Raw genomic sequence first — 18,424 nt, forward strand, 5'->3', positions numbered from 1 at the left:
CCGTGATAGTAATCTTTTGTTTTAGTGAATAAAATACTTATGACTGAAAACAAGACTATGGCGCAAACCTTCAGGAATAAAAATCTTACATGCTGGGGTTCATCTTCTGCTGACATTGCATTATTAACACATAAAGCTTCTAAAAACTTCTGTTTCAGGATAATATAACGAAACCTGTGAAAAATAAAAAATGAAACATTAAAATGATTAAAATACTGAATGAAGGAATGTCAAAGACTCAGGAAAAAAACACTCCAGTTTCTGAAGAAAAACAGGCCAAGTTTGATTGACTGATTGATTGATCTATTTTTGCATGCATGCAGGCATACAGTGCTGGAGATCAAATCTAGGACCTCCAGCATGCTAAGCAAGCACTCTACCACTGGGCTACTGATTTAAAGGACTAATTTTTTAAAAAGCAGACTCCTTTAATTGGGTGCAGTGGCACACTCCTAAAATCCCAGTTACTTCTAAGATTAAGGGAGGAGGATTACAAGTTTGAAGCCAGCCTGGGCAACTCAGCAAGACACTGTCTCAAAATAAAAAATAAAAAAGGGCTGGGAATACAGCTTAGTGGTTATGTACACCTGGATTCAATCCCCAAGACCATAATTTTTCTTTAAAAGAGACTTCTTTAAAAAATTAATTTACTAATGTCTGCTAAGTCAATTGTGCTTTCTGGCTACTGTAAGTAACTCTGACTTCAGAAAATTCTTAAAATATTTTACTAAGCTTCTTATCTTCTTGAAGTCATAGTAACAATAATTCAACGAGAGGAAGGACTTTTAAATCAAATATTAATTCTACACAAAAATCCAGATTTATGGAACATGTCAAATGTCACCTAAATAAATATCAAAGTCCATTATATTCAAAATGTTTTCTTAAAATATTTCCTTCTATTGTAAAAATTTTTTAAACTTTAATTTTTGTAAATAATTGTAGATATTTACATGGTACAGTGTTATGTTTTGACATATGTCTACACTGTAGAAAGACTAAATCAACCTTTTTCTTTTTTAGCATCAGAAATGTCTAATTTTGGGGCTTGGGTTATGGCTCAGTGGCAGAGCACTTGCCTGGCACATGTGAGGCACTGGGTTTGAGCCTTGACACCACATAAAAATGAATAAATAAAATAAAGGTATTGTGTCCATCTATAACTAAAAAATACTTTTAAAAAAGGGGGGACTGGGGATATAACTCAGTTGGTACAATGCTTGCCTCACATGCACAAGGCCCTGGGTTCAATCCCCAGCACAGAAGGGGAAAAAAAAAGATGTAAGAATTGACTCTTAGAAGATTATCAGGAGTGTGTTAAGTAAAACAAGAGATGGTGAGATGAACAGTATTCCAGATAAATGAAGGTACAAAAGCAAAGCGTTATCAAAAAGCATGGTATGAATAGAGAATCAAAAAATAAAAAATAATGAAAGATTAGCATGTGCTACTGGTAGACTGACTTATGTCTGAATAACATTTTTGCAAGTAACAATGCTAAATCCTAGATAGATAAACACACATGGTCTGAATACATTAGAGAACAGCTAAAAACTGGCACAAAAAGAGGGAAGTCAGTTCTTGGGAAAATAGAACTTAAAGGGATTAAGATTCAAAGGCATAAGGCTTTCCAGCTGAAGGCATTCTCTAGTCCAAAAACAGTAAGCTAGAACTCAAGCAGAAAGCTTCAGTTACACAGGCTTGAGTCAGCAAAAAGTTTGGTACTACCAGAGCGGATGAAAAGTGAGAGGGGAATCCATAAAAGAGGAAGTTACAGTAAGATGTACACCAAATTCTATTATATAAACTCAGTTGCCCAAATCTTTGACTATCCCCTCAACTGTTAAGATGCAAGGGAAACTCCAAGTAACAGAAGGAAGGTCAATGAACAGAGCAGAAATTTCAACGGGGGTCCAAAAGAAGGGAGATGGAATTTGCTTTCTGAGGCTAATGATGTGCTTGCTTAAAAATCAACACTTTTTAAAGGAAGATAACAGGATTCATTTCTCAAGAATGAATGTACAATGGCAGAACACTTTCACAAAATGACTAATTTTGTTATTCAAAGAAAAAGTGTGGCTGGGGAGATAGCTCAGTTGGTAGACTACTTTGCCTTACATGCACAAGGCCCTGGGTTCAATCCCCAGTACCACCGCCAAAAAAAAAAAAAAAGTGACTTAGGAAAAAGGCAACAATTAGAAATAGAGCCTGATATGACTAGAAGTTCAAATTAGCAAATAAGAACTACACTAGCAAACATGCAGCTATTATAAATACATTTGAGAACTTAAAGGAAAATATAACCACACTAGCCAGGCATGGTGGTACATGCCTGTAATTCCAGTGACTTGGGAGGCTGAGGCAGAAGGATCTTAAGTTCAAGGCCAGAATGGGCAACTTAGCAAGACACTGTCTCAAAAAAATAGATAAATAAGAAAACCTGGGGAAGAAGTTTAGTGAATGTAGCTCAATGAATGAACTGAAAGGAATATTTCAGCAGAAAAACTTTTAAAAATTTGAAACTGAAAAATACAAAATCTGTAACAAAAAAATTCATTTTATTATCAGATAGCTTAGAGCAGGGTGCGGTAGCACACACCTGTAATCCCAGCAGCTCAGGCTGAGGCTGAGGCAAGTTCAAAGTCACCCTCAGCAACTGAGTGGGGTCCTAAGCAACTCAGTGACACTCTGTCTCTAAATAAAATATAAAAAAGGGCTGGGGACTGTGGCTCAGAGGCTAAGCATGCTGGCACACAGCAAAAAAATCAGTGAACATTAAATCAATAAAAACAATTGAGAGTAAAGGGGCTGGGGATGTTGTTCAGTGTAAGAGTGCTTGCCTAGCATATCTGAGGCCCTGTGTTAACCCCCAGCATTGCAAAAGCATAAATAAATAAAACCTCAGTCCTGTGGGACAAAATTCAATTAAAAACCTACAGGTCCAAGGGTTGGGGTTGTAGCTCAGTGGTAGAGTGCTTGCATAGCATGTGTGAGACACTGGGTTCAATTCTCAGCACCATATATAAATAAATAAAATAAAGGTCCATCGACAATTAAAAAAAAAAAACAAAACAAACAAACCAAAAAAACCCCTACAGGTCCAAAAGCTCAGCAAATCCCAAGCAATAAAAATGCAAAACATACACACTTAAACATAACACACTTAACTATATCATAATCCAATGATAAAGAGAAAAATGGAAGGACAGAAGAAAGGAGGAAGGAAGGGAAGGAGAAGAGATGGAGGGAAGGATTACACAGAATAAAATGAGAATACAAATTACAGTAGACTGCTCTTCAGAAACAATGGAGGCCAGGGGACAACCGAAAGACATCTCTGAAGGTTTCATACTATTATAAAGAAATGGCCCTCATGACCTTTAGCATATAGACACTGTAGACTAAGTAGATTAGCATATCAGATTTTCAAATACTTGAAGTACAAGCAACAATCCTGTAGAAGTGCTCCAAGTCAATGGGATTGAGTGTACTGTGATCTGGAAAAAGCTGAGTCTTGTTTTAAAATTTTTGTTTATTGTTCCAGTTTTTGCTAAGCTGTAAGACACTAAAAACTTCAAATGAAATCTTACCTCTTTTTGTCAAATTTTTCCATGCATTCCAGAGGCTGAATGAATTGAAGAACTTCATCCCACTGACCATCAAGTATTAGCTGCCTAAATAAAAAACCAGAATATTATCAAATTCAGGCTGGGGTTGTGGCTCAGTGGCAAAGTGCTTGCCCAGCACAGGTGAGGAACTGGGTTTGATCCTCAGCACCACATAAAAATAAATAAATAAAACAAAGGTTCTGTGTGCATCTACAACAAAGAAAAAAAAAAGAACAAGTTTCATCCTACTTTAAGTGGTTTATGGGAACTTCCAAAAGTTATATAACATTATTATCTCTATTCTTTTACAATAGTAATTTTCCTATTTTCTGATTTTTTTTATAACAATAAACTTGTAAAAGGGAGGAATGGGCTGGAGGAACTATACAGGACTGCCAACATTTTATTTTGCAAAGAAGGACTATTAATAACCAGTTACAATACATATCATAGTCATTTTATAAAGGGACATTTTAATATAAAAAAGCAAAAAGGATACAATTTCACAGGCCAGCCCTTCAAGATGAAGACACTTAATGAAAAACTTGCTATTCTATAATCTTTTACATTTCAGCACAGATCAATAAAATTTCATCGCACACCAGCAGGCTCCTGAAGGATATTTTACAAGTAACTATGAAATTCCATAAGAATCAATACTTGAAAGACAGTTCCCTGACCCCGCCAAAAAAAAACAAAGTGACCTAGTCATAATCTAGCTATATCATTAACCTCCCTGGGGTTGTATAACATTCATAACACAAAACATAGGGAAGCACGATGAGTTCAAATAAATTTTTATAATATAATAAATCTTTTGAGTTTTAAACTTTCTTTTTTTCATTGAGTTAGCAACACTTGATTTTGTCCAAGAATATGCACTTCTAGTCAAGGATATAGGTTATCATTTAAAAATATAGTACATCTCTGCCTGGAAATTTAGGATTTTCTTTTTCCATCCAATTCAAGTGTTTAGCTTTCCATTTCAGCAAACGCATTAATTTTCTTTACCTTATAATCCTTCCTCTAAGAATCTTGTCCTGAGGAAATAATCCAAGATACAAAAAGAGTCTCATGCATAAAAGCTACTCAGGAAAGTATTTAAGAAAGTTGGGTAAAATAATCTGAAAGTAGAGGAACCATTAGGAAGTTAAGTAAACTGAAATGTATAAATTTAATGTAAATGTGAAACCACAGAGAATCCTTGTGATGTTACTAGGTAAACAGAATTCTAAAATAACAACAAAATTGCTATTAATTTAAAAATACACACAGGAATCAAGTGTTGCTGGGTGGTGGGGTGACTTTATTTTTCTATACTTTTAATGAATATAATTCTATAATGAATATGTTTAATTATTTCTATGGTCAAAATAATGGCATTTTTTTTTTTTTTTTTGCAGTGCTGGGGATTGAACCCAGGGCCTTGTGCTTGTGAGGCAGGTACTCTACCAACTGAGCTATCTTCCCAGCCCCAAAATAATGGCATTTCAGAAATATTTTCCTTATCTTTCCAGAGTCTCTGATTTCTTAGTCAAGTATCTTTCATTTTTTTTTTTTTTTAAAGTAGTCTGGATCATACCACTGAAAACATTCTACAGAAAACAGAGTATTATATAAATGTTCCATGATAAAACATATTTTTAAAAATTATACTGATACTTTCATGATTATAAAGTTCTATCTGCATTACAACATGTTACCTTATTATTATTTAACATTTCTTCAAAAGTGCTACAAACCTCACAATAATGAATCATACCTCAGGAAAAGCATATCATCTGAAAATAGGCCATTTATGACTCCACTTTCCTTCTCAAGGGCCAACATACTAATATGAAGTTTCTTTGAATTCAGGAAGTCCAAAATTAGCTTAATGATTTCAACCTCTTTTACATTCACTGTTTCTTCAGCCGTCATGTTGATAGCCTAAATATTAAACAGAATGAAAATAACAAAAAAGTTAGTTCAACTGTTTCATCTCTAATTACATCTGCCTAGAAATGAAACCTAAAAGGTTTCCTGAGAATTTTTAGTACAGGTATTTTAATGTAAAATTAATTTATCAAAACCAATGTTTTGTTTGTTGGTTGGTTTGTGGTTCTGGGGATCAAACTGAACTACATCCCCAGTCCTCAAGACATCTTTAATGTGTGATAAATGTATGGCTATGATTTTTTTAAGTTTTTTTCTCATATTCCCATATGAGAGATACATATGGGAATAATTATATATTAAATGGTACAAAGTCAGTGATTTGCTCCTAAATAATATAACAGGACAGTGAGTAGAAATGAAAATGAAATAAGAATGATCATGACTATTGAAGTGGGCTGATGGGTATATGGGGTTCATTATATAATTCTATTACTCTTGTACATGTTTAAAGTCTTCAATAAAAAATATTTTTTAAAAGAGGTGGGGATGTAGCTTGCCTATCGTGTACAAGACTTGGATTCCATCCTTCATACAAAAAAAAAAAGAATGATATTTTAAAGTCATTAATAACCAAAATCATGTTTAGTGATGTCCTAAATATATCATCTGAGGTACGCCCTAATATATTAATTTGATAAACACTTCACACTTCTGTGATAAGCACTATCCTACACTCAGGAGACATTTTCCTTGTCCTTAAGAAGCATATAGTCTAGCACCAACATCTAAATGACTCACATACACTGGAGTCAAATAAAAAAAGGCTAAGTTAAAATGTTGGCCATTTCGATGATTTTTTTTTTTTGGCACTGGGGATTGAACCCAGGCGCACTTAACCACTGAGTCACAATCCTAGGACTTTCTGTTTTATTTTGAGACAAGGTCTTGGTAAGTTGCTTAGGGCCTCACTAAATTGCTGAGGCTGGCTTTAAACTTGTAATCCTCCTGCCTCAGCCTCCAGAGTTGCTGGGATTACAAGCAACTATCTAGCTTCAATGATATTTTAAAACTCTTTTAAATTCCTTCTAATTCTTATCTATAGGTCTGCAGTGATATAATTAAGACATCAGTTACAAAACCATAAAGATTTATTTAGAACTAGAAGGACTGTGAAGATCCTTCAGTCGATATTCTCATTCTACAGGAAGCCATACAGGTTGAATGAATGGCCCAAACTATTGTTTTCAAATGTTAAGGCTGGGAGCAAAGTGGTGCTAAGGATGTAGCTCAGTGGTAGAGTATTTGCCTAACACGCATGAGGCCCTGGGTTTGATCCCCAGCACCACAAAATAAAATAAGAAGACTGGGAGCAATGCAAAAGACTACTTACAGTGGACTAGCTGCAAAGAAACCTCATCAGGCAAAAAGACTGTATTACCTCTTTCACTTACTTTACCTCACAAAAAACATAAACACATACATGTAGATTCACAGGTTATATTTTTCAAGTTTACTTTTTATCAATTTATATCTTCATAATGAGAAATGCAAACGTCTAACCAACTAGAACACGCTCATCTGATGAGTAGTACATTCTCATGAAGAGGTGCTAGTGTGAAACAAGGAAACAAGGGGAAGAGCCGGGTAAGACAATTATTTGACTCAAATATTTAATGGCTAAGCAAATATTCAATGACTAAGCTAATCCCTTACCAGATAAAGGAAATGCCTGCCTCAGAAAACAGATATATCATAAACCTCTCTCCCAACAAACCAGCTGCCCAATTTCTTATGCTTTGGGATCTCTTTGCTTTTTTTTTTTTTTTTCTCTTTTCTTTTTTTTTGGGGGGGTGTTGGGGGGTACTGGGAATAGAACCCAGGGGTGCTTTATATAAACACTGAGTTTTTTATTTTTTATTTTTGAGACAGGAGGTTTGTTTTTTATTTTTGATAGCTAAGTTGCTGAGGTTGATCTTGAACTTGGAATCCTCCTGACTTCCAGAACTGCTGGGATTACAGCTGTGGGACACTGTGCCCAGATTCCCTTCACTATCTTCTGAGTTGATCACTCTCCTGTTTATAAACTTTATCCCAAAGAGGGTACAATAAAATTAATGAGAGTTCTCATCACATTTCTGAACTATCTCCCTGAGATTATTCCTAGAGTAAACCAGTCAGCAATTTTAGCATTCTTTCAAATCTTCAGATAAGTCTAACAAAAGAACAGTTGTTTTACTAATTGAACTTTTAGAAAAAATATTAATGCATCACTATAAAATATCTTAGAGGACACTTCACTTACATCATCAGTTGTTGTACCAAACCAATAATTTAGTGCAAAATTAAACCTATAATTTTTTATTTTTTTGATACTGGGGATTGAAGCTAGGGCACTTAAAACACTGAGCTACAACCCTAACCCTAAAACTACCGTTTTCTAATGTAGTTCAATATAAACATGTTACAGGTTTTATATTCAACATTTAATGTAAATATCAGTCAAAATATTAAGTAATTCTAGAGCGGAATTCACAGCAATAGTCCCATTTTAATTCAAACCAGAAGTTCTGGTCTTGCTATATTGCTGACACTAGGCTTAAACTCCTGGCTACATACGATCCTCCCACCTTAGCCTCCCAAGAAGCTGAGACTACAGGTGCAAACCACTGTCCCTACATGACTGCAAATTGAATGCTGCATTCACTTCTAGTCAATAAAGGCTAAAAGAAGAAAAAACACATTACTAAAAATATATGTTTTACACTGGCCTTGCAGGAAATGTATGCTAATTAACATAAAATTGGTTCAGGGTTTAAAATAAATCTAATTAAAAAGACAAGTTTTAATTCTATATTGTAAAATTCCCAGTGGAAAAGTATGGTATTTTAATCACTCAACTCAGAATTTTTATTCTTATAAGCTTTGTTGTTGCTGAACACAATATCAACATGGACATATGCTTGATAACTATACTAATCATTCTTTTCTAATCTCCTTGTGTAACTAAAACATTTGTAGAGGATCCCAAATCTTAACTATGTAATTTAGAGATGGCATATGTCATATACACATTTAAACATATAAGCATATAATTCATGAATATTTCAAAATCTCCTCAACTATTCAACATTGCAAAGTGAGGATTTTTCTCCAATGCAGAAAATTCAATGATGAATACTTTCCGCCCTGTCCCAAGGGGAGCAATAAATCGAGAATGTCTAATAGCTCAAGAACTACTAAAATTATTATTATTTTTTCTTTAAGATGAGTTCTCACTATGCTGCCTAGGCTAGTCTTAAACTTCTGGTATCAAGTGATCCTGCTACCTCAGCTTCCTAAGTAACTCGGACTACAGACAGAACCATTATGCCTGGCTCTAAAATGGTTTTAAAATGAGATATGCACACATAGTACATACATTTTCAACTTATGTCAGCTACATTACACTGAGATACAAAAATCATCAAAAAAATGTTTCTTCCACAGAAGAACAGAATAGGGTGTGACGGTAGAAGCCTGAAATTTTACCTACTTGGGAAGTTGAAGCAGGAGAATCCCAAGTTCCAGGCTGGCCAAAAACATTTAATGAGACAACCCTTCTTCCTCTAAATAAAATAAAATAAGTTAGAGATGTATCTCAGTGATATAGTGCTTGCCTAGTATGTGTGAGGCCCTGGGTTCCATCCCCTCCCAATTACTGAAAGGGGAAAAAAAGATATAGAACAGATGACTTGTGTACAACTGTTCTAAAGGCTTTCAAAAAGATGAAACTCTTGTCCTTGAAGCCAGTTAGTTAGTCAAAGTCAACTCTGAAAGCATCTTAGGTAGACCTGCTAGTCCATGGTACATTAAGAATATTATTTAACATAAAGAATTCACATAGGGACTGTGTAAGGTATATTCCACTGAAAATGCAAAACAAAATGAGAAAAAAAAATGAGTGTCTCAGTATCTCCACGTTAAATGGCAATTTTTTGCATAAAACATAACTATGGATTCTCTGTCAAGAAGTGAATTTTTATTTATATTCAATATCTGGACTACATAATGTAAAGAAATTAAGTTTTCATTAAAAATAAGGGTATCTGCCTGGGCACAAGGGACCCTATCTGTAATCCCACCGACTCAGAAGATTAAGTCAGGAGGATCACAAGTTTGAGGCCATCCTCAGCAATTCAGCAAGGCTAAATTCAGACTCTATCTCTTTAAAAAAAGGTTGGGGGGTGGGTTGAGGATGTAGCTCAGTGGTAAAGTGCCTCTGGAATCAATCCCCAGTACCAAAAAATAAGAATAAAAACATGGGTATCTGGAAATCAGCTGTAAAGTAGTATTTTAGTATTTAGTACTTAGATATAATTAGCACCCACAGAAACTAAATTCTAGATGGGATCTTTATGTGGACTCCCAGTGATTACTGTCTCAGTAAAAAAAGATTAGAAGGATATAGTGAGGGGCAAGAAATAAAATTATCTTTCAGAAGTATAAGGTAAAAAAATGTTAATAGATAAGGACGAAACCAAATAATGATAATAAAAATATATTAATCTGGCTTATATTTCCATATATAGATATGGAAAAAGTTTCATGAAAAAAATATATCAGTGCCACCTTTCTAACCAAATATAAATGTTCCTTTGCATGATGTTATTTACTTAAAACAGATTAGGAAAGAAGAAAAACACCGAAGGATAAGAATGATTCAGAAGTATATGAAGTATAAGAAGGGAATTAGGACATAGTCACTACAAACTTTATGGTCATGAAAAAAGTACTTAAAGGCTTCAATTTCTATAGTTTGCCTTCAAGTTTTATAATTCGCCTTAATTCACATTTTAATAATAGGAAGAATATCTTCTGGAAGGGGGGAATATTTAGTATGGGACAATGTAGAAACCTCAAATGTATAAGGTCAGTTTAATAAGAGGGAAGAAAATAGATTTGCCTTAGATCATTTAAGCAAACAAAAGAAAATCCAGTCTAACTACAGAACTCCATCATGTCTGCTAATCCCTTAACATTTATAACAGAGATGTAGCATGTGTCCCTTTCTTACTGTTGACAGCTGTTCTCTATTCATCAATTATTTTTAATTTACCTTCTGGAACTGTAAATGACTTTTGGCTAAAGAAACAAACTATGTATAAACCAGGTGCAGCTTTAAATAACTATAAACTGAATTCAATGAACATAAATTATCTGCTAAATATATACATAAATATTTCTGGAAAAAAAACACCAAAAATTGGTAATAATCGTTGTGTCCAAGAAGGAAAACTAGATAAAGAATAGTAATGGGAAGATAACTTTTTATCATTTACCCTTTTAAAATAACTTTTTGAATTATCATGTCCAAATATTACTAATTCATAAAATTTAAAAACAATAAAACAAAACATAAGTACCTGCAGATTACTGGAAGAAATTAGTAACACATGTAATGAAGTAAAATTTCAGAATGATCTGTATTTTTTCCATAACCCAATACCTCTTCTCAGAACTGATTTATATATTGTATCAATCTTTCTTTATAAGATTAAAGTATTTGTTTCCATATATGTACAAATAAATACATGTGTGTGTATGTGTGTGTGTGTGTGTGTGTGTGTGTGTGTGTGTATGTACACACATGCATGATTTTTTGTTTTGTTTTGTTTTGGTACTAGGTATTGAATCCCGGGGGAGTTAACCACTGAACTATATCCGCAGCCATTTTTATTTTTTATTTTGAATCAAGGTCTCACTAAGTTATTTAGAACCTTGATAAATGACTGAGTCTGGCTTTGAACTTCTGATCTTCCTGACTCTGCCTCCCAACTCACTGGGAATATAGGAAGCCCAGCTGAACCCACAAATATTTTTAAAACATATTTCTAAAGTACTACAATTTTATAAGATAAACAAAGTCTATTTTTTGATTCAGACTGCTCATTTTAACCATATAACCCAGAAAAGGCAAGGGAAAAAAAAAAAAAAACTGTCACCTTTGACACTGAACATAAAATGTTAACCTTCCACTCAATTAAAGTTGCCACAAATTTAAAAGACAAGGTGGAGGTGGAGGGAAAAAAGATTAAATATAAAACAGTTAAAACATTATCACTTATAAATAGCCTCTTCAAATCAAAACCACCACACCAAACACCAAAAACTACCACCACCACCAACAACAAACTCAGTTGAAAAGTGAACAAAAAATACAAAAAAATCCAACCAACCAATAAATTTATTTTAAAAAAAAATTTCAATCTCACTGTTAAATAGAGATTAAATATCCCTAATCCAAAAATCTGAAATACTCCCAATTTCAGTTTGGGATTCTGAAGAATTTTAAATTATCAGATTAGGAATGCTCAATAAGTAAACTATATGCAAATATTCCAAAATCTGAAAAATTCCAAAATCTGAAATATATCTGGTCCCAAGCATTTCTAATAAGAGTCATTCAATCTATAGTACTAAAATAAGGTACCATTTATGGCCTACTGGCATGGTGCCACATGAGCTTATGGTCCCAGCAACTTGGGAGGCTGAGGCAGGAGGATTGCTTGAGCCCAAGGAGTCTCAGGCCACCTGGGCAACACAGGGAGTCTCCCAAAAAAAAAAAAACCAAAAAACCTGATAATATCCAATATCAGCAAGAGGGCGCATTAAATGCCTTTTATAAACTGTTTTTAATAATGTAATGGGCATGGTGGTGCATGCTTGTAATCCCAGCGGTTTGGGAGGCTGAGGCAGGAAGATCCCAAATTCAAAGTGAGTCTCAGCAACCCAACGTGGTTCTAAGCAACTCAGAGAGCGTCTCTAAATTTAAAAATATAAAAGAACTGAGGATATGGCTCAGTTGCCTAGTATTTAAAAAAGCAAACAAACAAACAAAAAAGGACGGTTAACTGAGACAGACTTCTTGAGAGAGAATTTGACAGCATGAAATTATACCTATAAAAAATATAAGCAGGAGCCCAACACAGCGGCACATGCCTATAATTCCAACGACTCAGGAGCCTGAGATAGGATGATCATGAGTTCAAGTTCAAGACAACTATCAGCAATTTAGCAAGGACCTAAGCAATTTAGCAAGACCCTATCTCAAAATAAAAATAAGAAGGGCTAGGGATTTGTCTCAGTGGTTCAATTCCCTGTAGAAAAAAAAGTGAGCCTGGCACAGGGGGACACACTTGTAATCCCAGTGGCTCTGGAGGCTGAAGCAGGAGGATTTTGATCACAAGTTCAAAGCTATTCTCAGAAATTTAGGAGGCTCTAAGCAATTTAGCGAGTCACTGTCTAAAAATAAAAAGGATTAGGGATGTGCCTCAGTGGTTAAGTGCTCCTGGGATCAATCCCTGGAACAAGGAAAAAAAAAAAAAAAGTAAAGACATACAACCTTTGACTCACAAATTCCAATTCTATTTATAGGAACTTAAGCAAAAAAACTATGGAAATGAAAAAAATTTTAAATTTTAGAATTAAATCTCAAAGGTTCTATTTTATATCCTAGTACCGACTAGAAGAAAATCCAAAAGCAAGATTAACTACTGTGTTTACAATGGGGAAACACTGGGCACTATTCATGGATTTTATGTATGTTGTTTAATGGATCCTTAGAAAAACCATTCTTCACTAAACAGTTTCCACATCCCATACTATACTGATCATCCTCTTCTGTATATCAGTGAATCTCCCTCTTAAAGCACTTAAAATAGAACACAGTACTCCAGGTGTGGCTAGTCTGATCAGCAAAATAGACTGAAACTAACACTTTTCATAATGTGGACATTTTACAATGAATACACCTACAGTTGTTTTATATCATCATTTATTAGCAAAAATTTTTGGTTTTGCATTTTCCAGAATTTCATTTTCTAAAAGCTGGAAATTAAGGCAATCTAATTCTATTTTTAAGTTTTCAAAATACTATTAAAAATGTTAAGCAAAGAATGGTCATTTAGGCTCTAGTTTTAGCTTGGTTCTATAAAACTTTCTCAAGGATTTTAGTCAGGTTCCACTTTATCAACAAATCAACAAAAATCACAAAACATGGTACTTAGCCATAAAACAACACATTTTTAATTAAATGAGTTAAGCATAAATAGTGTAAAACATTATGTCCTTTTTTCATGTAGTACTCTATTTAAAGAATAGAGTAGAATGGTAACTTGTAAAATGAGATAAAACTCAATAAATGTAAATTTCTTCCCTTCAAAATTCACAGGCTGACTAAAGACAATGTGTCAAAAGGACTGCTAATGAATGCTATGGGAGAGCCACTATGCTGTGGATAACAAATATAAAAGTTTACTTTGGAATTAGTTGACTTGTTTTAAAAATATTTTAGGTATAATTTTTTAAATATTGAGAAGATCAACTAGATTATGTTAAAGATAACAGATGGGAAAAAGAAAAATTAAAATTAAAAGGATGACACATGAAGATAAATACTTGATAGTATTTGTTTAAAGTCAGCATCCATTTTAAAAATATTTGAGTATTTATTATGTTCTAACACCAGGCTTACACACCCAGAATACAGTGATTTAGCTACTATGCTAAATAAGAAGACACAAAAGAAAGGTTTTAAGAAGTGTGAAGTATTCTATAAGGATATCTTTGCACTTGAATAGAAATTCAAAAGGAAAAAAATCAGTTAAAATATGTAAGAGTTAGACATTGAATGTAGTAGTCTCAACATTGAAGTGGCCAGTAGGGGATTTAGAGTCTGAAGACCTGGGTGTGAGTCTTGTGTATGAAATAATGAACATAAAGTACAGATCAGCCAAAGAAAATTACAAACAAAATGCCACTGGAAGTTAGGGGGTAAAAAGATTTCCTGCTAAAAATGGGTTTAAAGGATTATTAGTATCCTAATATACAGAGATATATAGCATATGCCAAACCCTGAGTTAAATACTTTCCGATAATATCTATGTAATTCATATGACTCTATGATTGTCATTTTATGGATGATTACACTAACACTTGGAGATGTTAGGTATTTGCCTCTGAGGCAATTAAATGCAGAGCCAAGAATGGGATGACCAAGTCTATCTGACTGAAATCCTATGACCTCTCCATTACAGCATTCTAACTTTTACAGGACTTAAAAAAGGTGGGGGTGGGGGGGGCATAATTAGGACTGAAGTAATGTTCAGTCTAACATCAAAGTTTTAAAAATTGCAATTCAGTTTATTTCTTGTGCTATGTAATGATCTGCCATTCATTAGTAAAGTTTCTTAAACTTTTTTTTGAGGGCAGAAAAAACTAAACACATACCCAGGAAGTCGTTTAGCATGAAATTGTTTTTTTACCTTAGATTAATAGATGATTACATTCTTCATAACATCCTTCTTCTTTAATATAAAAATATTTTTTATCCAAGTCTTCAAGTGAAACTGATAATTCCATAAATGTGTGTCATGTTATGTGAACAAAGGTTTATCTCTTAGCACAATGCTGCATATTTCTAATGGCCAAATACTTCAGTTTCAAAAGCACAGGTCAAAGGAATAAGTAAGTTATTTCTTCATTAATCAAGAACCAACTATCTACTCTGAGGATTATTCAGCACCAAATATAACTCAGGTCAATTACTGATTACAGCCTTACTTGCAAGAAAGCAATCCTGACCCACATATAGAAACACACTTTGCTCCACACCACAAAAATAAAGAACCTCTGTCAAATGGTAAGGATGCACCTCAACAGTTCCTGTGAACCCTTTAAAGTCACACTGTAAAAAAAAAAAAAGAAAAACAGGGTCCTGGACTTAGACATGTGAAATAGATCATACAGAAACTTTTTATTATTCTTGCCAATGCTCGCTCTATTAAAAGGTAATCAACAAGCCAGGTGCTAGGTGGGGAACACCTATAATCCCAGCTACTCTGAAGGCTAAAACAGGAGGATTGAAATTCAAGGTCAATTTAGGCAATTTAGCATGGCCCTGTCTCAAAATAAAAAAGAAGGCTAATAATGTAGCCCAGCACAAGAGGTCTTGGGTTTGATCCACAGTACTTCAAAGGGGAGAGAAGTAATCAACAATACCTTAAAAGTTTTTCTGAAATGCTTTCAAATGCATTATTTTATTCAACTTCATAATCCATTCTCAGACTAAAACAATAACAGGCATTATACCCATTCTACAGAACAAGAAATCAGAATCATTGGTCCAGTAAATAGGTCTTCCAAAACCTATTGTAATCAGTAGCAAAGAGAATCTTAAATACTGGCAACCCAATTTCCAGCTTAATGACCTAAGGAAAACTGCACATCTTTTTACATTTATTTTGAAGTGTTTACCAAACTGCAGCATAAAGCATATCAATGGTGTCCATTCAGTAAGTAACTGATAAACTCAATTTCACAGACTGAAAAAGAGGCTAAACACAATTATATAATTAGGAATACAGAATACTATTCTTGTCTCTTTTGATACATTCTTAGTACTGGTTTTTGTTTTGTTTTGTCCTAGTACTTGGGCTTGAAATCAGGGCCTTACCAATGCTGGGCAAATGCTCTACATCCTCAGTCTCCTAGTACTTCTTTTTATTACTAGGAAAACTAGAAAGTGGAAAGGTGGGAGATAAACACAGGTTAAAAATCTCCTCATAATAATAATAACAGACACCCAAATTCGAGGATTTTGTTTTCTGGTTTTTTACCTTATATACTGTTATGGCTTTCTTTCATGTCTTTTCCATCACTGTATATTAATTTCTTTCCTGTTGGAAACAATCTACAACCTCCAAAAAACTATGGTAAAATGATTTGTAACATCTTCTTCCTAAATAAAAGCTAGAGAATGTGCCATATAAAGGGAAAATGGGCTTTTGGGCGGTTTTCCTGTCTAGTAAAATGTCAGTGCAACATTTGCCAACGCTAGAAACAAAAAGAAAAAAATATTCTAACTAGATTTACCGTGAAAAAAGATACGGTTTTTTAACCTACATGTTAATTTCTGCGGCACTAACTTTTTGAGCATTCTATGAACTTTACAACAAAGGAAGGAAAATAAATGAGGATCACAGCCTGTGAATCTGGGTGGAACAAAGACTTCTCCTTTCATTATGCAGAGAGAGCCAAGTTGCCAAAAACGCTCCTCTCAGATACCGTGCGTGGTTACTAACAGCACGTCTGGGTATAGAAAATAAAAAAAAAAAAAAATCATCTGGTCAAAAGCTCTGCCTACCTTCGCCCCCGCCCCTTTTGTCAAAGGCCTCACCCCAGAGCTAGAGCCCCAGTCTTTTTTCCCCCAATATAGGGAAGTGGCTTAACCCTATGAATTCTACAACCTCCCCTTTCTTCTACGCAGGCGGCCCTCGGTGCAACCTCCGTTCCAAATCCAGTCTCTGCACCACTTTGAGACCCCCGAAAACCTACTCCTAGTGACCACTGACGTCAGAAAGATCACACCCGGCCCCGCTGGGCTGCCCCAAGCTGCCGCCCGGCCCCCAGCACCGCCGCTCCCTCCCCGCCTCCAGGCCAAGGCGTGCCAAGAAAGGGACGCGAACGCTCCCCTCAGTTCTGGCACCAGCTCCGCAGAGCGGCGAGGAAGGAAGAAGCGCCGCACTCAGTCTCCCTCCCGCCCCTCATCAGCAGCGAGGTGGCCACGAACCCTGCGCTCGTCTGCTGCACGTTCCAGCGCGAGAGGCGTCGCTCTGCCCCTAGGACAGCGCTGGCAATGTGGCAAAGGTGTGGTCCAGGAGCGGCGGCCTCGAATGGGGGCCTGGCAGTTCCCAGGTCTTCATCCTGCGGCGCCGGGGCCTCACCCACGACCGGTCTCCACCCAAACACCACCCGACGCTACCAGAGACCCTTCTCATGGGCCGCGAAAACCACCCTCTGGCCTGCGGGGTCAGAGCCCAGTCAGGTGGTGGCAGGTGGCGACGGGTGACCATGGCAACCAGAGGTGTGCAGCCGCCCGCCCCCGCCTCCCGTAGTCTCTCACCTGAGGGCTCCGAGACAAGCTCGGGGAAGCGGCGAAGGAGAACGCGGCTGCGAGGCCGGCGGCCGGGGCCCGAAGCTGCCGGCTCCGGGCTGGGGCGGGAGCGCGAGGGCGGTGATCTGAGTTTGGCGTCGGTCCTTCCTCCTGCCGCCCGCGCGTCAGTCCATCAGTTCGTCAGCCCGTCCTTCTCGCGTCCGCCCCTCCCGGGCCGGCGACCGCTCAGTTCAGCCTTTGGCAGACTGCGGTTGTCAAGCGCTGCTGGAGCGGAGCTCCAGCCACAAGCTGCAACCAATCGCTGCGTTTCCCCGAGGCGCCTCAGGACCCCGCGCGGGGCGGCTAGGCAGGTGCCTGCACCGAAGGAAGAGTCGGCGAGGCCGACCCACAGGCGGAGAGGGGTGGGCCCAGGGGCGGGGCGGATTGGTCCAGGGGGCGGGGCGGACCTGGAGGGCGCACGCCAGACCCGCGTGCCGGGGACCAGCCAGCTTGGGGATTTCAAGAATCTGATATCCAGAATTGGCGGGTGACCGTGTGTCCCGAAATAGCGAGGACTTCCAAATAAGATTTTTCTGCTCCCAAGGCTTGACCCTTAATACTTCTACCGGATAACTTATTAATAAAGGCAATAAACAAATCTTACCTTCTCTCCTTCTCCAGGGTACACTTCCTCGCCGAAAACTTCAGTAGCTTATTTGTCCCCTTCCTGGTTTCACATTTTGTGAAACATGTCTGCCTTGAAGTAGTTTTCAGTTTAATGCGTTCACCATTTTTTCTACTCCTTTTGGTTGCAAGCGCTTTATTCTCACCCTATAAGTGCGGTGATATTCCACAAATACATGAGATGCTTAACCAAAGCTGAATTATATATTCAGGGAGTATAACCACATAGAGCCACATCCAATGGCATCAACCTGTAAGAACCCCGTCCTCACAAAGGCTGAAAACAAGAGTGAACCGAGCTTCCTCCAAGTGGGAAATGGGATAAAAGAGATTGGTGAAGAGA

The 18,424-nt window shown here is 36.6% G+C and overlaps 1 protein-coding gene across 4 annotated transcripts in view; it reads right to left on the minus strand.

Annotated features, from left to right (window-relative positions):
• Positions 1 to 17,761, minus strand: part of WDR47 (WD repeat domain 47) — a 54,230-nt gene extending 36,469 nt beyond the window's left edge. The window contains exons 1-4 of one of the 4 annotated variants that reach the window (XM_079132736.1): positions 17,428 to 17,761; positions 5,371 to 5,537; positions 3,591 to 3,674; positions 69 to 174 (exon numbers count right to left, since the gene is read on the minus strand). In XM_079132736.1, coding sequence (XP_078988862.1) covers positions 69 to 174; positions 3,591 to 3,674; positions 5,371 to 5,528 — 348 coding nt within the window. In that variant the 5' untranslated portion in view covers positions 5,529 to 5,537; positions 17,428 to 17,761. The remainder of the gene's footprint in view (positions 1 to 68; positions 175 to 3,590; positions 3,675 to 5,370; positions 5,538 to 17,427) is intronic. The other 3 variants (XM_079132738.1, XM_079132737.1, XM_079132739.1) reach the window with 3 other exon arrangements.
• Between the last annotated feature and the right edge of the window lie 663 nt (positions 17,762 to 18,424).

The sequence above is a fragment of the Sciurus vulgaris genome (assembly GCF_902686455.1).
Source record: "Sciurus vulgaris genome assembly, chromosome: 1".
NCBI classification, from domain to species: domain Eukaryota; kingdom Metazoa; phylum Chordata; class Mammalia; order Rodentia; family Sciuridae; genus Sciurus; species Sciurus vulgaris.